This window comes from Clupea harengus, chromosome 2 (assembly GCF_900700415.2).
Source record: "Clupea harengus chromosome 2, Ch_v2.0.2, whole genome shotgun sequence".
NCBI lineage: Eukaryota > Metazoa > Chordata > Actinopteri > Clupeiformes > Clupeidae > Clupea > Clupea harengus.
The window spans coordinates 32760408-32780204 of record NC_045153.1 but is presented as its reverse complement, the minus strand read 5'-3'; the positions used below and the strand labels follow the sequence as shown (position 1 = coordinate 32780204).

The 19797-nt window shown below is 40.8% G+C and overlaps 1 protein-coding gene across 2 annotated transcripts; it reads right to left on the bottom strand.

Moving 5' to 3' along the window:
* Positions 1-2283: 2283 nt before the first annotated feature.
* On the bottom strand, positions 2284-13500 carry mzt2b (mitotic spindle organizing protein 2B). 2 transcript variants are annotated; one of them, XM_031561416.2, is made up of 5 exons: positions 13451-13500; positions 6817-6875; positions 5023-5215; positions 3510-3658; positions 2284-2628 (listed from the first exon to the last, which is right to left on the bottom strand). In XM_031561416.2, exons 3-5 carry the CDS (start codon positions 5205-5207, stop codon positions 2498-2500), a joined length of 465 nt encoding a protein of 154 aa, XP_031417276.1. In that variant the 5' UTR covers positions 5208-5215; positions 6817-6875; positions 13451-13500; the 3' UTR covers positions 2284-2497. The 2 variants fall into 2 exon arrangements, with proteins under 2 accessions (XP_031417276.1, XP_031417282.1); XM_031561422.2 differs by lacking the exons at positions 6817-6875; positions 13451-13500 and adding an exon at positions 6380-6446.
* Between the last annotated feature and the right edge of the window lie 6297 nt (positions 13501-19797).

Below are 19797 nucleotides of genomic sequence, written 5' to 3'. Positions count from 1 at the left end.
GCACAATGTACTCACTTATGCAGCAAAGCCAACATCTATCCTCATTTTAATCATCATGTGCATTCCGATATATGCTAAGTGCTAATGCATTCCCATTACACTATATGCTAAGTGCTAATGCATTCCCATTGCATAGCTTACTGTCTCACTAGGGCGCTCCTAGAGGAGCTCACAGGCAATGATTCCATAGCCACTGGGGCACTCCCAGATGGGCAGATTCACACAAATCACAGGTACAAAAGTACATAAGGTGCGATTGGCAAAAACATTTGGTGAGGTATACGATCAGACAGGAACAGAAGGTAGCAGAGGTATAATCAGAAGAGTGTGGACTGCAGGTGAACTTTAACAAGGCACCGTACGTCTCCCAGAGAGATGATATGATATTTTTGGCCAGAATCTTAAAACCTCCACTGACTAGGCTAATTCTGAGGGAGGGTCCACTTGCATGTTAGAGCAAATCCTCTATTTCCCCTCAGTTACCTACTATTGGATTGCACTGATCAACATTCAGAGTAGTTCAGAATCAAACAGTGCAAACAGGTTTAGTCAGTGTAGTTCAGAATCAAACAGGTTTAGTCAGTGTAGTTCAGAATCAAACAGTGCAAACAGTCACAGTCAGTGTAGTTCAAAGTAAAACAGTGCAAACCACACAGTGTTCAAAGGCAGTGCTTAAGTAATTCAGTTGGATACGCCCTCTTGTACGGCAGTTGTAAGGCATGCATATGTGGGTTATCTTCATGTGTGAGTGCAAGTATGTAGCAAAAAGTAGGTGACGCATCAACATTGCCGATGTCTTCAACTCTCCATGAGCCTGACGGAGGGGCAGAGATTGCATCTGCGGTTTCCTGCACCGCCGCCCTGCTGGCAGAGTGGGCTAGTACCTGACCCTCGCATGTTTTCTTCAATCCTAGACACCCGTGACCTGGTCATCCAGATAACCACATGTCCCTGATGGAGTCCGGTTCGCCTCCTAACCTGTCTTCACTACACTGCGATTGCTGTGTGTCTATCTGTTTCTTCCTTCTCTTCCCCCAAGGGTAGGAAACATCCATCAACTGCAGCATTTCCAAGACCTCACCCAGCCTCTCGTCCAGGTTGAGCTGCTGCATCAGAATACTCTCCATTCTACCCTAAGTCGGCTCATTGAGCTGCAGCTGTCCCTCCACCTTGTGGCACTGATGCTCCAAGTTCAAATAATACCACACACTTGAACCTTGACCTCTCACTCCTTTTGGCTGGAGGCTCTTCCGTTTGAACACCTTCAGCTACACTCAGTCCCCACTGCACCAGCCCGTATGCGTCCACCTGTGGGTCGCTTCATGATTCTCATCTCCTCACCTGTGTATGATTAATCTTATGGATTAAACACAACTGCTGCACATAGCTTCTTATTTGGACCCTTGTCATCCCTTGGAATGCGGGGTGTGGGCATATGTAGGGCAGATATGTAGTGCAGTTTCTTTGTGACCACGTGTATCAATACAATGAATACAGCATTCAACCAGTTAAGGTTTAATGATACACATATTTTCAGTAGTTTGGCTTTGAAATCTCTTTTGCACATTTAACCAGTCCCTGGCTCTGATAGACACACCCTAACCTTCTCTCTATCCCCAGAGCTTGCATTATTTTACCCCATGTTTTCCACAAATGTCTTACCATGGTCACTGAAAACCATTTCCGGAATGCTGAATCAAGACAGAATTTCCCGTGTAAAAATGTCATCATAATTTCTGAGTTTGGTCCCGAACTCGGGCGTGCCATTTGATAGCCCATCATAAAAACATGTCCACTACTACCAGCACATACCTGTGTTTAGTGATTGTTCATCACATACCTGTGTTTAGTGATTGTCCAGCACATACCTGTGTTTAGTGATTGTCCAACACATACCTGTGTTTAGTGATTGTCCAACACATACCTGTGTTTAGTGATTGTCCAGCACATACCTGTGTTTAGTGATTGTTCATCCTATATCTGTGTAGTTTATCACCACATGCTTCAATGGGCCCTCAGCCATTGGAATGTGCCCCCGGAGGCTTTGCTGTTATTCCCTGCCTCACTTCTAGACACTACAAGTCTGATTTCTTATAAATAAGGTAACCAGAATCCCTCATCCAAAACTGTGCCACAGGTCCAACAGGTTGGCAGCTCATTTCCATTCTATATCCTTCTAGTCTAGTCTAGTCTAGGCAACATGACATTAGGGTATTAGTGTAAATAGAATGTGAATGAAATGTCTGGTGGGAACCTGAATGAAACATATCTGATCATCATGAATGCAATCAAAATGCAACTTTATTATCATCAATATTAACGAATACAGAAAACCAAAAAGCTCTCACATTATAAAAAATCTTAACATAAGTAGACAAATGCAATAAAGCACAATTCAGACCAAAGTCAGTCTGCACTCTTCTGCTGCTCTGGACTTCTGTGTGAAGTGCCAATCTTAGACTGACTGTGCAGAAAGCAGGCTCATATTTGGAGTGTATTAAGAGGAAGTGCTTCCAGGGCTCTTGGTATTCTTCAGCCCTCTACTAGTGCTGGCCTGCCGAGGCACCCGCTGACTGGAGCCGTCTCTCCCTGCCTTCTCCGTGTGAGTCGGGGCCATTTTGGTGCGCACTGCAACAAAGAAACACAATTATATCAGCACATGAATAACCACATAGGGAAAACTGTAGCATAAACCAAGTCAAATGTGTAGCATGGTATCATGAAATGTATGAAGCATATCAGTTGTATCAGTTTAATTTTGAAGGGGTAACTTCTGCACCCATTTCCCTTCCAGGCACAGTTTTCCTGAGATAGACTAATGATAGGTTAGACTATTAGTCAGACGTGAAAATGAGAACATTCATATGAATATGCAAATGACACAGTACATGAGGAGCAACAAAGACAACTGGTTATTTGAATGGAGCAGCAAGACAACACTGTCAATGTGACATATTTCCTGTTACTCCATGCGAACAATCTGAATGCATGTAGGCTCCGTAGTTTCAGGAGAAAGTTATTAACACTGAAAATCATTCATTGTACATTACTGCCACACATGATAAGACATACAGTATATGCTGACTGGATGGAGTCAAATGAAGTGATTCTTTACCTATAACTCTCGTGTCATGAAACATGTCAGCATTACAACAGAGTACCACACGAGTGAGGAGACATGCACAGATCAGTTGCTGAATAGTGGTATAAAAATGTAACGTTTTCATTGCTAGGATGTTACTAGGGTAGTCATGGTGGTTGCTATAGTGGTTGTTAGGGTTGTCATTATTGTCGTGGTTACTAGGATGTTTCGAGGGTAACCAAGTTGGTTGGGAACCTACCTTCACCTGTCTGTCTATCTAGATAATAATCATAATAATAATAATAATAATAATAATTCATATAATAGACTGACAAGTCTCTGAAGAAAGCCCTTTCTTTCTGACCATTTTAGAGCACGATTAAATCCACAAGTGCTGGTGCTCCAGAAACCCTGTTTAGGAGCTGACCTCTGGGCTCAGGGTGGCTGGTGGAGAGGGAGGCTGAAGAGCTGTCTCCAGTGGATGTGTCAGTGATCCGTTGGCCTACACACATGGCTTTTAAAGTCTGGAAGACAGCCAGAGGAGCCACGTTCATCTTTAGCAGATCCAAAATGATCCTGAGGAGCAAGAAAGCAGAACTACATCAGGAGGCTCTTGGAGTTGTCTTTCAGGTGTGTTATTCACCAAATCAGTGCCAGAACAAAACAGAACCCATCCCATTTATCGGACCTGTGTTCTAGAACCTATTCACATTAGGCCTTTTCATCTCTCTTCTCCATAACGAATAATGAAGCAGCCACAGAAATCATAATGTGCTAATGTCTCAATTTGTGCCAATTTGACCTCACATAACCCCAAACAAAATATGTTCAGTTTGTCACTAAGTTGTTTAATGTTTCTACTGATGGTTGTTTTTAAAAATTCTTAAAACAGAAACCAGCGGATTTAGTGGCATGAAAAGTGAAACCCATTCCCACATAGGCAGAACTGTACGTAGTGTAGTTCATGTTGCTATGAGGTCTAAGCACAGGTGTCCCTGGGAGTATGTAGTGTAGTTTATGTTGCTATGAAGTCTAAGCACACGTGTCCCTGGGTGTGTGTAGTGTAGTTCATGTTGCTATGAAGTCTAAGCACACGTGTCCCTGGGTGTGTGTAGTGTAGTTCATGTTGCTATGAAGTCTAAGCACACGTGTCCCTGGGTGTGTGTAGTGTAGTTCATGTTGCTATGAAGTCTAAGCACACGTGTCCCTGGGTGTGTGTAGTGTAGTTCATGTTGCTATGAAGTCTAAGCACACGTGTCCCTGGGTGTGTGTTTCCCTTGGTGCTAGTGCCCCCTGAAGTGGGCGCGGGTAAAAGTTTTTTTTGGGCAATACCTCGAAAACTCGTTCTGCCAAAAGTTAATATAATAAAAGCGGTCATATTACCCGCTGTTAATTGTTTATCTAAATGTATCTCTTTATCGGTTTATTAAATGAATATTTACGAACCAAATTTCTCTTTGTTGTAGTGTGGCCTTTGCCCGCAAGTGCTAATGGTTGTGAAATCATTGTTCCTCATCACCATAACCATTTAGTGCATATACACATATTAGGCAACCAACCTCTACCCACTCACTTTGTCTCTTTTCTTCCCCTCCTACTCTAGACTGTCTCCGCTGTGGGATGCTGCTGTAGTCTATCCACCTGATCTACTTACACGAACCCTCTGTCTACACCTACCCATCCTCACCACACTCCCATTCATGATACATCTACATACTCTGAACTAGCCTATTTACCCGTGATGTAAATAATTGTCATAATTGTCATGTCATGTTATGACATGTTACACACAACATCCACCCTTTTCTCATAATTAACTGAGATGGTTCATGTATATACTTTTCCTCCTAGGGTGGGGATAGGAGAGGGGTACAATGTTATGTCACTGGGACTGTATATGTAATGTAGCAACTTTTACCACAGACTGAAAATGTACTTACTTAAAGACCTCCTGGTCTAAAATAATCCCAGAAGCCTGAGTAAGCTCAAATAGTTCACACTCTTCTGCACTGAAAATCTTCTTCTTTTTGTTGCTATATTTCTGCACATTCCCACTGACGGTGACACCCAAGACAGAAGAGTCTGGGGCCGTGAGCCCTGTGGTAGGCTGCATTGCGAATGACATGCCACAATCTGAGAAGAGAGGAAAAAGGTTAAGAAAACATAACCTTCAAGGCTAGCATAATAACAGGTGTTTTCTTTTTTTATCCATGATCATGATGCTGCACATTTGACTGCTTTTTATCTAATATTTTTCTAAGGTTTTGTAAATTGCTTTGGACAAAGCGTCTGCTAAATACCGTAACTATAACTCTGAAATATGCTGTAATGGAGACATTTCACAGTTTGCATCTCCATATTGTGCCTATACAAAATTACATTAACACAAGAACATGCAACCAAGTTGGCTAGCATCACCCAGAGTAAGTAACATGGTTGCTTATCGGAGATGTAGTTAGCTAACTATCTAATCTGCATGAGCTCTGGGCTTCCAGGACCTATAGCTGTCAATCAAGGTTCAAGGCGGGTCTGTGTGGGTGTAAAGGCCGAAATATGCTTCTACGACTGGCCACGCAGTTGCTCCGACGGACTCGTGAACCTTTATAGTTCTCCGTCAGTTGGTGGGTGTCGCAAAGCAATTCAAAAAAAGAGCTGGCGGACCAAACTCCGTAGATGGTCGTATTTGTACATAAAAGTTGTTTGTTTTTTGCTTCGATTTGTTACCGAGAAATAGACACTGCAATGTAAAAACCCCGTTATTGTAACTGAAAAATACGTCTGAGGGGATTTGCGAGGTGTCTGAGCCAGCTATCTAATGTTAGCATGCTACTACCCACAAGGGTTGGACCAATCACAGCCTTGGGGTCTCCGTGGGCTCGTCGTCATTTCGACAAAATTGATGACTAGTTGGGACTAAAATCAAAGCAAAAACACCTGGAGAAACTGAATAGAGAGGGGGAAAAGAAAACCCAGGCTCCAGTGCTTGAGGAACCAGTGATACAAGCCCCTCAGGTAATGGCTCCACAACCCCTCAACAACCAACCCCAAATACCCAGTGGCAGGCCAGCCCATGGTCACAGGACCAACCCGTGAATGTGTATGTACAAGGCCCCCATGCCCCCTTAACACAGGGGAAGGGTAGAGGCAATGCTAGAGGCCCCAGTGCAAAAAGACAGGGGCCAGGACAAATACAAGGTTACTGGTATGCTAGGCTTGCAACGTAGAAGAGAGGGCCACACTACTAGGGGTGCCTAGAGAATCCTAAAGAGGAGGATCAGATGGTTTTCAATATCTCACCAAGCTGATGAGGAGCCAATGTTACAGGTCCAGTTACAGGGTAAAACCATGAGCATGATGGTGGACACTGGAGCCATGTGTGTAAAAGCAAGTGAAGGGTGCCACCTCCCCAAGTTTGTAGCAAAACCAAAAAACAATGGTTACATGGATACAATAGCTGTCTTAATTGACAAGCAGCTGGCTCAGAAAGGCGCAACGTATCTTATATCTTATATATATCAATATATCTCAAATATTGTCATTGAAAAAGCACATCAGAATAAACAAAACCACAATTAAAAATGTGTTGCTAATGTTTCTTAGTTATACTGAGGATAACTGTAGCGGTACTGACAATTAAAACGTGACAAACATCATACGATATCATTGTAAACTGTTAGTTATCGCTACCAAAACAATGACGAGATGTGGTAACGTAGCTCTTTACGTTAACATACCTGACGTAGCTTTTATTCGGGGCTAAATCAGCTTCGAGGCAGCAGGATGTTTACAGTATCTTATCAGCAGCGTTCAGTGAGCAACTATAGGCAAATGAGCTCGAGCGACTTCCGGTTACGATTTTTCAAAATAAAAGTCCCTTATTAGCCCCGTGTTTTCTTAAACTATCAGAGATATTAATTTCATAGTAACATCAAAATGGGTTAAAAACGATTCACTGATGTTACAAAAGTATGGTTTTCTTGTTTTAATATAATGAACAATGACTAAACAGACAATATTGTATTAAGAAAAAGTAAAACACACCCCATTATGCTGATAAAAGGATTATGCCTTCATTAAAGTTGGTTGAACTTGTTCAGAACTGTAAAGAAAGGGTAAAATATGTTTAGCAGTCATTATTCTGGCCATTCACTGTGAAAAAAACACTTGACACACAGATCACACAGGTGAAAAGGGATTATCTCCAATGCCAGGGTATTGCCATGTGACACGTATCACTCTTTGCTGAAAAAACTAAAGATTGTGTCTCAATGAAAGGGGGGTGGAATATGTTCAGGACACTCCAAACATTAAATAAAATGTGTGAAGTAGTTCAGATTTGCGTCCCTGAAGGCTCCACAATACTTTAAACATAGGTGATCAGACAGGCGAAAATGCATTATCTTCAATGGCAGGGCCATGTGACATGTATCGCTCTTTGCTGAAAAAACTAAAGATTGTGTCTCAATGAAAGGGGGGTGGAATATGTTCAGGACACTCCAAACATTAAATAAAATGTGTGAAGTAGTTCAGATTTGCGTCCCTGAAGGCTCCACAATACTTTAAACATAGGTGTTCAGACAGGCGAAAATGCATTATCTTCAATGGCAGGGCCATGTGACATGTATCACTCTTTGCTGAAAAAACTAAAGATTGTGTCTCAATGAAAGGGGGGTGGAATATGTTCAGGACACTCCAAACATTAAATAAAATGTGTGAAGTAGTTCAGATTTGCGTCCCTGAAGGCTCCACAATACTTTAAACATAGGTGATCAGACAGGCGAAAATGCATTATCGTCAATGGTAGGGCCATGTGACATGTATCGCTCTTTGCTGAAAAAACTAAAGATTGTGTCTCAATGAAAGGGGGGTGGAATATGTTCAGGACACTCCAAACATTAAATAAAATGTGTGAAGTAGTTCAGATTTGCGTCCCTGAAGGCTCCACAATACTTTAAACATAGGTGATCAGACAGGCGAAAATGCATTATCTTCAATGGCAGGGCCATGTGACATGTATCGCTCTTTGCTGAAAAAACTAAAGATTGTGTCTCAATGAAAGGGGGGTGGAATATGTTCAGGACACTCCAAACATTAAATAAAATGTGTGAAGTAGTTCAGATTTGCGTCCCTGAAGGCTCCACAATACTTTAAACATAGGTGTTCAGACAGGCGAAAATGCATTATCTTCAATGGCAGGGCCATGTGACATGTATCACTCTTTGCTGAAAAAACTAAAGATTGTGTCTCAATGAAAGGGGGGTGGAATATGTTCAGGACACTCCAAACATTAAATAAAATGTGTGAAGTAGTTCAGATTTGCGTCCCTGAAGGCTCCACAATACTTTAAACATAGGTGATCAGACAGGCGAAAATGCATTATCGTCAATGGTAGGGGCATGTGACATGTATCGCTCTTTGCTGAAAAAACTAAAGATTGTGTCTCAATGAAAGGGGGGTGGAATATGTTCAGGACACTCCAAACATTAAATAAAATGTGTGAAGTAGTTCAGATTTGCGTCCCTGAAGGCTCCACAATACTTTAAACATAGGTGATCAGACAGGCGAAAATGCATTATCTTCAATGGCAGGGCCATGTGACATGTATCGCTCTTTGCTGAAAAAACTAAAGATTGTGTCTCAATGAAAGGGGGGTGGAATATGTTCAGGACACTCCAAACATTAAATAAAATGTGTGAAGTAGTTCAGATTTGCGTCCCTGAAGGCTCCACAATACTTTAAACATAGGTGATCAGACAGGCGAAAATGCATTATCGTCAATGGTAGGGGCATGTGACATGTATCGCTCTTTGCTGAAAAAACTAAAGATTGTGTCTCAATGAAAGGGGGGTGGAATATGTTCAGGACACTCCAAACATTAAATAAAATGTGTGAAGTAGTTCAGATTTGCGTCCCTGAAGGCTCCACAATACTTTAAACATAGGTGATCAGACAGGCGAAAATGCATTATCTTCAATGGCAGGGCCATGTGACATGTATCACTCTTTGCTGAAAAAACTAAAGATTGTGTCTCAATGAAAGGGGGGTGGAATATGTTCAGGACACTCCAAACATTAAATAAAATGTGTGAAGTAGTTCAGATTTGCGTCCCTGAAGGCTCCACAATACTTTAAACATAGGTGATCAGACAGGCGAAAATGCATTATCGTCAATGGTAGGGGCATGTGACATGTATCGCTCTTTGCTGAAAAAACTAAAGATTGTGTCTCAATGAAAGGGGGGTGGAATATGTTCAGGACACTCCAAACATTAAATAAAATGTGTGAAGTAGTTCAGATTTGCGTCCCTGAAGGCTCCACAATACTTTAAACATAGGTGATCAGACAGGCGAAAATGCATTATCTTCAATGGCAGGGCCATGTGACATGTATCGCTCTTTGCTGAAAAACTAAAGATTGTGTCTCAATGAAAGGGGGGTGGAATATGTTCAGGACACTCCAAACATTAAATAAAATGTGTGAAGTAGTTGAGATTTACGTCCCTGAATGCTCCACAATACTTTAAACGTACGTGTCACATGGCCCTGCCATTGAACATAATGCATTTTCGCCTGTCTGATCACCTATGTTTAAAGTATTGTGGAGCATTCAGGGACGTAAATCTCAACTACTTCACACATTTTATTTAATGTTTGGAGTGTCCTGAACATATTCCACCCCCTTTCATTGAGACACAATCTTTAGTTTTTTCAGCAAAGAGTGATACATGTCACATGGCCCTGCCATTGAAGTTAATGCATTTTCGCCTGTGTGTAGGCCTATGTTTAAAGTATTGTGGAGCCTTCAGGGACGTAAATCTCAACTACTTCACACATTTTATTTAATGTGTGAAGTGTCCTGAACATATTCCACCCCCTTTCATTGAGACACAATCTTTAGTTTTTTCAGCAAAGAGTGATACATGTCACATGGCCCTGCCATTGAAGTTAATGCATTTTCGCCTGTGTGTAGGCCTATGTTTAAAGTATTGTGGAGCCTTCAGGGACGTAAATCTCAACTACTTCACACATTTTATTTAATGTGTGAAGTGTCCTGAACATATTCCACCCCCTTTCATTGAGACACAATCTTTAGTTTTTTCAGCAAAGAGTGATACATGTCACATGGCCCTGCCATTGAAGATAATGCATTTTCGCCTGTGTGTAGGCCTATGTTTAAAGTATTGTGGAGCCTTCAGGGACGTAAATCTCAACTACTTCACACATTTTATTTAATGTTTGAAGTGTCCTGAACATATTCCACCCCCCTTTCATTGAGACACAATCTTTAGTTTTTTCAGCAAAGAGTGATACATGTCACATGGCCCTGCCATTGAAGATAATGCATTTTTGCCTGTGTGTAGGCCTATGTTTAAAGTATTGTGGAGCCTTCAGGGACGTAAATCTCAACTACTTCACACATTTTATTTAATGTTTGGAGTGTCCTGAACATATTCCACCCCCCTTTCATTGAGACACAATCTTTAGTTTTTTCAGCAAAGAGTGATACATGTCACATGGCCCTGCCATTGAAGATAATGCATTTTCGCCTGTGTGTAGGCCTATGTTTAAAGTATTGTGGAGCATTCAGGGACGTAAATCTCAACTACTTCACACATTTTATTTAATGTTTGGAGTGTCCTGAACATATTCCACCCCCCTTTCATTGAGACACAATCTTTAGTTTTTTCAGCAAAGAGTGATACATGTCACATGGCCCTGCCATTGAAGACAATGCATTTTCGCCTGTGTGTAGGCCTATGTTTAAAGTATTGTGGAGCCTTCAGGGACGTAAATCTCAACTACTTCACACATTTTATTTAATGTTTGGAGTGTCCTGAACATATTCCACCCCCCTTTCATTGAGACACAATCTTTAGTTTTTTCAGCAAAGAGTGATACATGTCACATGGCCCTGCCATTGAAGACAATGCATTTTCGCCTATGTTTAAAGTATTGTGGAGCATTCAGGGACGTAAATCTCAACTACTTCACACATTTTATTTAATGTTTGGAGTGTCCTGAACATATTCCACCCCCCTTTCATTGAGACACAATCTTTAGTTTTTTCAGCAAAGAGTGATACATGTCACATGGCCCTGCCATTGAAGATAATGCATTTTCGCCTGTGTGTAGGCCTATGTTTAAAGTATTGTGGAGCATTCAGGGACGTAAATCTCAACTACTTCACACATTTTATTTAATGTTTGGAGTGTCCTGAACATATTCCACCCCCCTTTCATTGAGACACAATCTTTAGTTTTTTCAGCAAAGAGTGATACATGTCACATGGCCCTGCCATTGAAGACAATGCATTTTCGCCTATGTTTAAAGTATTGTGGAGCATTCAGGGACGTAAATCTCAACTACTTCACACATTTTATTTAATGTTTGGAGTGTCCTGAACATATTCCACCCCCCTTTCATTGAGACACAATCTTTAGTTTTTTCAGCAAAGAGCGATACATGTCACATGCCCCTACCATTGACGATAATGCATTTTCGCCTGTCTGATCACCTATGTTTAAAGTATTGTGGAGCCTTCAGGGACGCAAATCTGAACTACTTCACACATTTTATTTAATGTTTGGAGTGTCCTGAACATATTCCACCCCCCTTTCATTGAGACACAATCTTTAGTTTTTTCAGCAAAGAGTGATACATGTCACATGGCCCTGCCATTGAAGTTAATGCATTTTCGCCTGTGTGTAGGCCTATGTTTAAAGTATTGTGGAGCCTTCAGGGACGTAAATCTCAACTACTTCACACATTTTATTTAATGTTTGAAGTGTCCTGAACATATTCCACCCCCTTTCATTGAGACACAATCTTTAGTTTTTTCAGCAAAGAGTGATACATGTCACATGGCCCTGCCATTGAAGATAATGCATTTTTGCCTGTGTGTAGGCCTATGTTTAAAGTATTGTGGAGCCTTCAGGGACGTAAATCTCAACTACTTTACAGATTTTATTTAATGTTTGGAGTGTCCTGAACATATTCCACCCCCTTTCATTGAGACACAATCTTTAGTTTTTTCAGCAAAGAATGATACATGTCACATGGCCCTGCCATTGAAGTTAATGCATTTTTGCCTGTGTGTAGGCCTATGTTTAAAGTATTGTGGAGCCTTCAGGGACGTAAATCTCAACTACTTTACAGATTTTATTTAATGTTTGGAGTGTCCTGAACATATTCCACCCCCCTTTCATTGAGACACAATCTTTAGTTTTTTCAGCAAAGAGCGATACATGTCACATGGCCCTGCCATTGAAGTTAATGCATTTTCGCCTGTCTGATCACCTATGTTTAAAGTATTGTGGAGCCTTCAGGGACGCAAATCTGAACTACTTCACACATTTTATTTAATGTTTGGAGTGTCCTGAACATATTCCACCCCCCTTTCATTGAGACACAATCTTTAGTTTTTTCAGCAAAGAGTGATACATGTCACATGGCCCTACCATTGAAGATAATGCATTTTCGCCTGTCTGATCACCTATGTTTAAAGTATTGTGGAGCATTCAGGGACGTAAATCTCAACTACTTCACACATTTTATTTAATGTTTGGAATGTCCTAAACATATTCCACCCCCTTTCATTGAGACACAATCTTTAGTTTCATCAGCAAAGAGTGATACATGTCACATGGCAATACCCTGCCATTGAAGATAATGCATTTTCGCCTGTGTGATCTGTGTGTCAAGTGTTTTTTCACAGTGAATGACCAGAATAATGACTGCTAAACATATTTTACCCTTTCTTTACAGTGTTCTGAACATGTTCAACCAACTTTATTGAAGACATAATCCTTTTATCAGCAGATTGTTGTGTGTTTTACTGTTTCTTACTACAATATTTACAATGATGCCTGTTTAGTCAGTGTTCCCTATATTTAAACAAGAAAATCATACTTTTGTAACATCAGTGAATCGTTTTTAACCCATTTTGATGTTACTATGAAAGTAATATTAATTGTCAATTTTCAGCTACATCTTAGTCATTATCAAAGTATCCTGTACGCTTAAAATTAACTCACTATATCTTACCTTGTTTTAAAGCAAGTTAATATAATGCACAGTTAACAAAATACCATTATAAAGTCTGATCTAGCGAGTAGACAGATTAGGACTTTATAATGACAAATAGGCTACTATAACTTTCAAACACGCTTTTAACTATTTTCCCGATCATTAGGACAAATGGAACAATAAAACTCGTTGCATATAAAAGGTTTTTATATTACCCAGTCGATTAACAGGGTTGTTTGTTGTAAAAACCTTTCATTTGATACAACAAACTCATTTTACTTCCTCGTTTCGTTTTACTTCCTGGGGTTATTGTGGGTTATCGTTGCTAGCAGAACGGAACTTATCTTATCCATTTGGGTCTAGCAGCGTGTTCGCTTCCGGTCAAGATTTCTGGCTGTCAATGGCGGCCGAAAACTGTTAACAACATGTCAAAATAAAAGTCAGGTCTAAAAACTGTACAAGACATTCGTTACGAGCGATGAGTGTTTAAAATAAACGTAATTAAAAAGCCAATTATAATTTGCATGTCTGACTGTCGTATTTATGGTGACGTAGATTCTAATGTTAGACAGTCAAATAGGCCTATATATTTTACTGTTATTTTGGTTATCATCTGCTTTGCTAAAGTGTTAAAAACTTAAATAGCCAAGAAAAATTATTCTATTTCCAAATCTGAATTTTTTCCATAATAATAGGCCATGTCCATGTGGCATATGCTGCCTTTCAAGCGTGTAGCCTATTTACCGAATTGACATACACTGACACTGCAAAAGTTGTTAGGCTGGGAAAACTACAAGGTTTACCCCCTCAATATAGGGGTCAAATCTCTTTATTGAAGAGTGTAGAACATGATTCTGGATAAAAAGTGGGGAATTGTTGTCCGCATGGCGGACGCAGGCTTTCAAGCATGGGGCCTAATCACCTCTATAGGACTTTGATTGAATTAATGATAGAATGACAAATGAGGTTAACATACATTTGTCTACAAAGGGCAACAACTGTAAAGTTCTTGGTGTCAAGGTGGTCCAAAACACACCTGTTTTGCCATTTCAGACCATGGTTGGATGGAGAAGATTGTGTTTTTAGACTATTTTACAAACCTGTTAAGTCCTGTCCTGTCTCCTAAGTTATGTTTTCTTTATTTTATTATATATTCTGTCTAACAATATGTCTACCTGTGTACCGAACTCTGTGTACCTATGTACCGATTGAGTTCTGCTGTCTGTCACAACACCGTTTGTTACATAGCTATCCAGGGACTGATATGTCAGCAAACTTTTCAATCATTATTCATTAGAGATATGCTAGCGGCAGACACTAGCACCCATGGATTTTAGCCTCCTTGCTAGCACACCCACTTCCCATGCCTGAGGTTGCGAGTTCGAGCCCGGGGCACAATCTCCCTAATGACAAGTACTTACTGTACTACTGTGAATGATGTAGTCCTGGGGGCACGCTCAATAACATCATGATAGCCTGCATTTGAGCCTGCCCCAGTTGCATGTTGTCTTAAATGTTGAATACAGGGAATTTGGAGTGACCTGGGGTTGTTGTCTGTGTTGAGAAATGAGATATCTGATCTAGTCTCTGCAAGCCGAACCATGACATTTTTAGTTTATTTTTCTTTTTTTTAACATTAATTGATTCAGTCCCATACAAACTTAAAATGAACTAGTGTGGAAAGAAAAGAAAGAAAGACAAGAGGCCGAATTGGTTGTTTAGTTTTAGGGACAGAGAACAAACCATGCCAGTCCTTGTTTTTCCTTGTTGATGTGAAAGTTGGTGTTATTTATTTTTTACAACCTAGAGAATGTGTGGTTAAGAGCATTCAAAGAATGCTGATGCTCTCTCTGCCTATGACAGAGCATGTACGCACACTCTCTCTCCCCCCAACACTTACACGTCGCACAGGGAGACTGCTAAAGATCCGTTATTTTAGACAGTCCCCTTGGCCGATATGGTTCTCAAATGTTTTCCTGAGAGCCGAAATTGTTTTTTTGTAGTTACAAATTACAGAGAGACCCTACTGACTACTGAGATTCCAACGGCGGGTAAGACTCTCTAGCGGCCGCAGAGGGGGCAATCTAAGGCAGGACATCACTGCCATGTGGTGCTGTCTACGGCCTGATGGCATCGAAGGAGGGTTGGTTAGGCTGAAAGCAACTCTGCTGAACACTGCTGTCTGGTAAGACATGATTGGAACATGATCTCCATAAATTTGCCAAATGATATGACAAAAGACACACGGGGGCGTTGCCATGACACCTGAGGTCAGGCAGAAGCAGTCAGGTGTGCTGATGGGCAACAGCCGTCACTTGGGAGCAGGATAGGAACAAAGGGAGGATATTGAGAACCATCATGAACAAAGGGGCCCAGAGGCTATTTTGGGCCAAATCTTATCACACATACACTCAGACTTGTACATCTCTCTCTCGCTCTCTCTCTCTCTCTCTCTCTCTCTCTCTCTCTCTCTCGCTCTCTCTCTCTCTCTCTCTCTCTCTCTCTCTCTTTCTCCATCTATTTTTGCACAGCCCAGAGGTTGAGTGATTTTGTGTAAGAGGTGGTTTTTGTGAAGTTCTTTTGTAGCGTTGTAAACTTTTAGCTGTCGTATTATTATATTTTGAAAAGTTACATACTCTATAGCAAATCATATTTAATTTGTATCCAGATTGAAATGTCAAGTTCATCAGTTTTGTGAGTTGCAGTCATTTTGTCTGTGGATTTTAGTGTGTTTTCTGCATTATGCCAACACCTAGGAGGTGATTAGAATGCTTCACCTCCAGTTTGCACAGTTAAGCACGTGACTCTCTACATGCTCTACATGCGAATGATCCAGGTTTGATTCCAGAACGCTGCAAGTTTTAATACAGTGCTTTAGATGAAAATATCTGCTAGTTATCTTTACAGTCACCTGTGTGCCATTCAGACACTGTAGAATAGAGGGCAGTTAAAGTGCTTTTGGATATCTGGTCTGTGCTTTTGTAAAACAGGGCAGTGAGTGCTTTTGGACAACTGGTCAGCAGGGCAGTGAGAAGGCAGGGCAGTGATGGGGTTTTTCAGACTGGAGAAAAGGGGGTGAAAGTGATTTGTTGAACTGGACAGAGGGTAGTGGATGTGCTTTTGGGACATGAAGGGGAAACCCTATTTGTTTTTATTTAAAAATAATATCTGCTCCACAATGTTGGTGCTTAAATGCTTCCTTTACTTTTATACAATCTCTCCTGCCTTAGAAAACACCCGCTCACAAAAGAACGGATGATGGTAGGGTGCAAGCACATACAGGTTTAGGTACAGATTTTGATGTGTTCCCAGTATTGGAGTGGATTTTCAGATCTTGGAATGTTCAGCTCATGTTCAGCTCAGCCAAGTACTGCTGGACCTCCACCAAGGCACCTGCAATGGAATTCTGTGTTGTTTTGGTCTGCTGAAAACTCTGTCCAAATTATGCCACAGTTTACCGAAGAAAAATGTGTTTAAATGTAAATATTTGTATTAATTATAAATGTAATAATTCAATATCAATACAGCATGGAGAACATACCTGAGTGAGGAGGTTGAAGGTCCCTCAGCTTGACTTGACTGACAGTTTTTGCTGGCTGTGGTGGTGGCCTTGGTCTGGCTGAGGAAGCCTAGTGACTTAAACTGTGGATCCAGAAGCGTTGGCGGTGTCATAATGCTCATTGTAATTGATGCAGTTTCTCTCTTAATTGTCTGAACATATTGTCTGCCAGCTGCTGGGCCATCATAGATGATTTCTGTAGGAATTTCCTCAGCTAATGCATGGTCCAGTATTTTCAGAACTGGAATTATCTTTAAAGCAGGCACCTGCTTCCCCTCTGGTAGTTCAACTGTGGCATCATTGAAAGAGGACAGGACACTTCCCAATGAACAAGTACTCCTCTGCTGTCTGTCTGTCAGAGGAGGAGTATCTGTCTGGAGTGATGCCACTGCTGCAGCCTTCAAAGCATAGCCTGAATCTGACGTTGCAGTAACCCCACAATTTCGGAAAAAGTTGGGACGGTATGGAAATTGCAAATAAAAAAAGAAAGCAGTGATTTATAAATTTACCTTGACTTGTATTGTAAGAACACAAGATATTTCATGCTTTGTCTGGTCAACTTTAATTTGTAAATATACATCCATTCCTGCCATTCAGGCCTGCAACACATTCCAAAAAACTGGGGGCAATTTAGGGGTAGAATAATGAAATAATGTGATTTGAAACAGGTGATGTCAACAGGTGATTGTAATCATGATTTGGTACAAAAGCAGCATCCAGGTCTAGTCCTTTAGGCGCACCGATGGGCAGAGGATTGCCAGTTTGCCAACAAATGCGTGAGAAAATTATTAAAAATGTTTAAAAACAATGGACCCCATTCTCGAACATTTTCTTAAGTGTCTTCTTAAATATCTTCTTACGAAATTCGTAAGACCAAACCTAAGAAAGATCCGGATTCATGAAGGCGTGGAAATGTGTTCTTAAAACGCCAAAGTGTTCTTAGCTCTGCACTGATTCTTAAATTGAACGTGCGTTCTCGTACACCTGAATTTGCATACATAAACGCCCCGCCAGCTCCTTTTAAGGGCATGCAACTATTGAGACGTGTGCAGAATACACAGAATACACAGGCAATGCGAAAGCAACTTGAGACTGATCAAAATCATGTCAAAACGGAAAGCAAACACAGGTAGTGCACTGGCCAGTAAACGCAGACCTATCTTCACCGGTGCAGAGGTCGAGGTACTGTTGCAGAATGTAGATGTGTCCATTCTATTCCACTATGGCTATATCCACGCGTTTGACTTTAGTGCTTATTTATTCACTGCCATTTGCAGTGTTCGTGTAGTGCTTTTATTTATTTTAGGAAATCACGATGCCTCGTAAAATCATGACTATAAATGTGAAACGTAATTGTTAACAAATATGCTCGTATTTATTTTTTATTATAATTATTTAAATCGGAGGATGTCAGTAGAATTGATGTGAACGCAATCACCAACGATTTCTCACAAATTCAGCCCTTAAGAACATGGGCGCACTCCAATCTGGCCTATCTATGACTGCTTTTCCGCGTTCTTAAATGCTGTTCGAATCCCAGATAAGAAAACTTTTATGAATGCCAGATTGTGCCGGGAACTTCATAAGTGGAGTTAAGAAGAAATGTCTTAACTTTTTCTTAACTGCGTTCGAGAATGAGAACCCATGTTTTCATAAACATCTGCAGTAGAGGACAAATGTCATGTAAGAAGAGAGAAAAAATTTGGTTAGTAAACATCAATTTTACAAACAGATAAAGAGACCAATTTAGGTAACTGGCTGGCAACAGCCGCAACATGCACTGCATGCTGTACCCGGGATCCGTAAAGGCCCTCTTACACACACACACACACACACACACACACACACACACACACACACACACACACACACACACACACACACACACACACACACACACACACACTGCATGCTGTACCCGGGATCCATAAAGGCCCTCCTACACCGTACAACGTGCTCTGTCTGTAGCCCAGTTTGATTTCTATTGGGAATTCTCTATATATTTAGTTTTGATGAGTTACGTGTAGCTAAGTTGGCTGACAGGTGCATGGGAATTTTAGTTATACAGGATACAGGTGGCAGGATACAACAACAGTTGGCTTGTGAACTTCTTCGTCAACTGAGAATTCCAAGTGCACCTCTAAAAAAAACCTGATTGAAAATCCAGAATTTAATAACCACCATTCTAAGAAATGAATTTGCATATTATTTTATTTTATATTATTTGGTGCCAGAAAACTCAAATTCGTGGACACCAGCAACAAAGAGAGAGGAGTTCATCTTGTCAGAATTTAGTTAGATAGACAATTAAACTCTGGAAGAAATACTACAGAATCTCAACTCATTCACATTCACATCTAAACATAATGGCCCATATCCAATCTAGCACTAGTTAGCAAAATCATTGAAAAAGTAGTCTTTCAATCAACTAACAGCACTAATCACAGCACTAAAACAGCTCTCATCAAGGCTTTAAATGACATGCACCTTTATACCAACACAAGCAAAACATCAGTCTTAGTGGTATTGGACTTTAGTGCAGCCTTTGACACTGTTCATAAGATATTACTACCCAGGCTGGAACTTTGGGTTGGATTTTCAGGTACGGTTGTCAACTGGCTGTCATGAATTGAGGATTTTCCTCCTCTTAACCTGTAGATGTCCTCAGTCACTGATGGTTTCATGTTGTCCAGTAGATGTTTGATTTATTTCACCTGTGTCTTGTTTGGTTATGTGTATTTAAGTTGCAACTTTTTTGCCCTGTTCTTTGCTCAGTTGTAGTTCTTATCTGCATATTGACCAAGCCGGTGCTGTTTGGGACGACTGCTTTCTTGACTACTGCTTTCTTGACTACTGCTTTAAGGATTTATGCTTTTACTGTGCCTTTGGATTTTTTTTTTGTCTGTTTCTGGATTATTTAAGGTATAGCACTTGCCTGCCTAGCTTCTTGATTTTAATTGGATTTGGCTGTGTTTGCCTTCTTGAATGTCTTGTCAGAGTTCACAATAAACGTGAACTCAAGGATACATTTCTGGCTGCTGGGGAATTCTCTGCAAGTGGGTTCACTAACACCATCCTAGTTGCTCAGGGGTAGCTCACCTGGATCTCATGCCAAGCCCGTATGTCAAGACT

Bases quoted from the DNA above. Each gene is read 5' to 3' on its own strand.
- mzt2b (XM_031561416.2), bottom strand. From the start codon at position 5,207: ATGTCATTCGCAATGCAGCCTACCACAGGGCTCACGGCCCCAGACTCT. The intron at 3,659-5,022 runs GTAAGTACATTT...CTTGCTCCTCAG, and splicing joins TTAGACCAGGAGGTCTTTAA to GATCATTTTGGATCTGCTAA. The intron at 2,629-3,509 runs GTCAGCTCCTAA...TCTTTGTTGCAG, and splicing joins CAGCCACCCTGAGCCCAGAG to TGCGCACCAAAATGGCCCCG.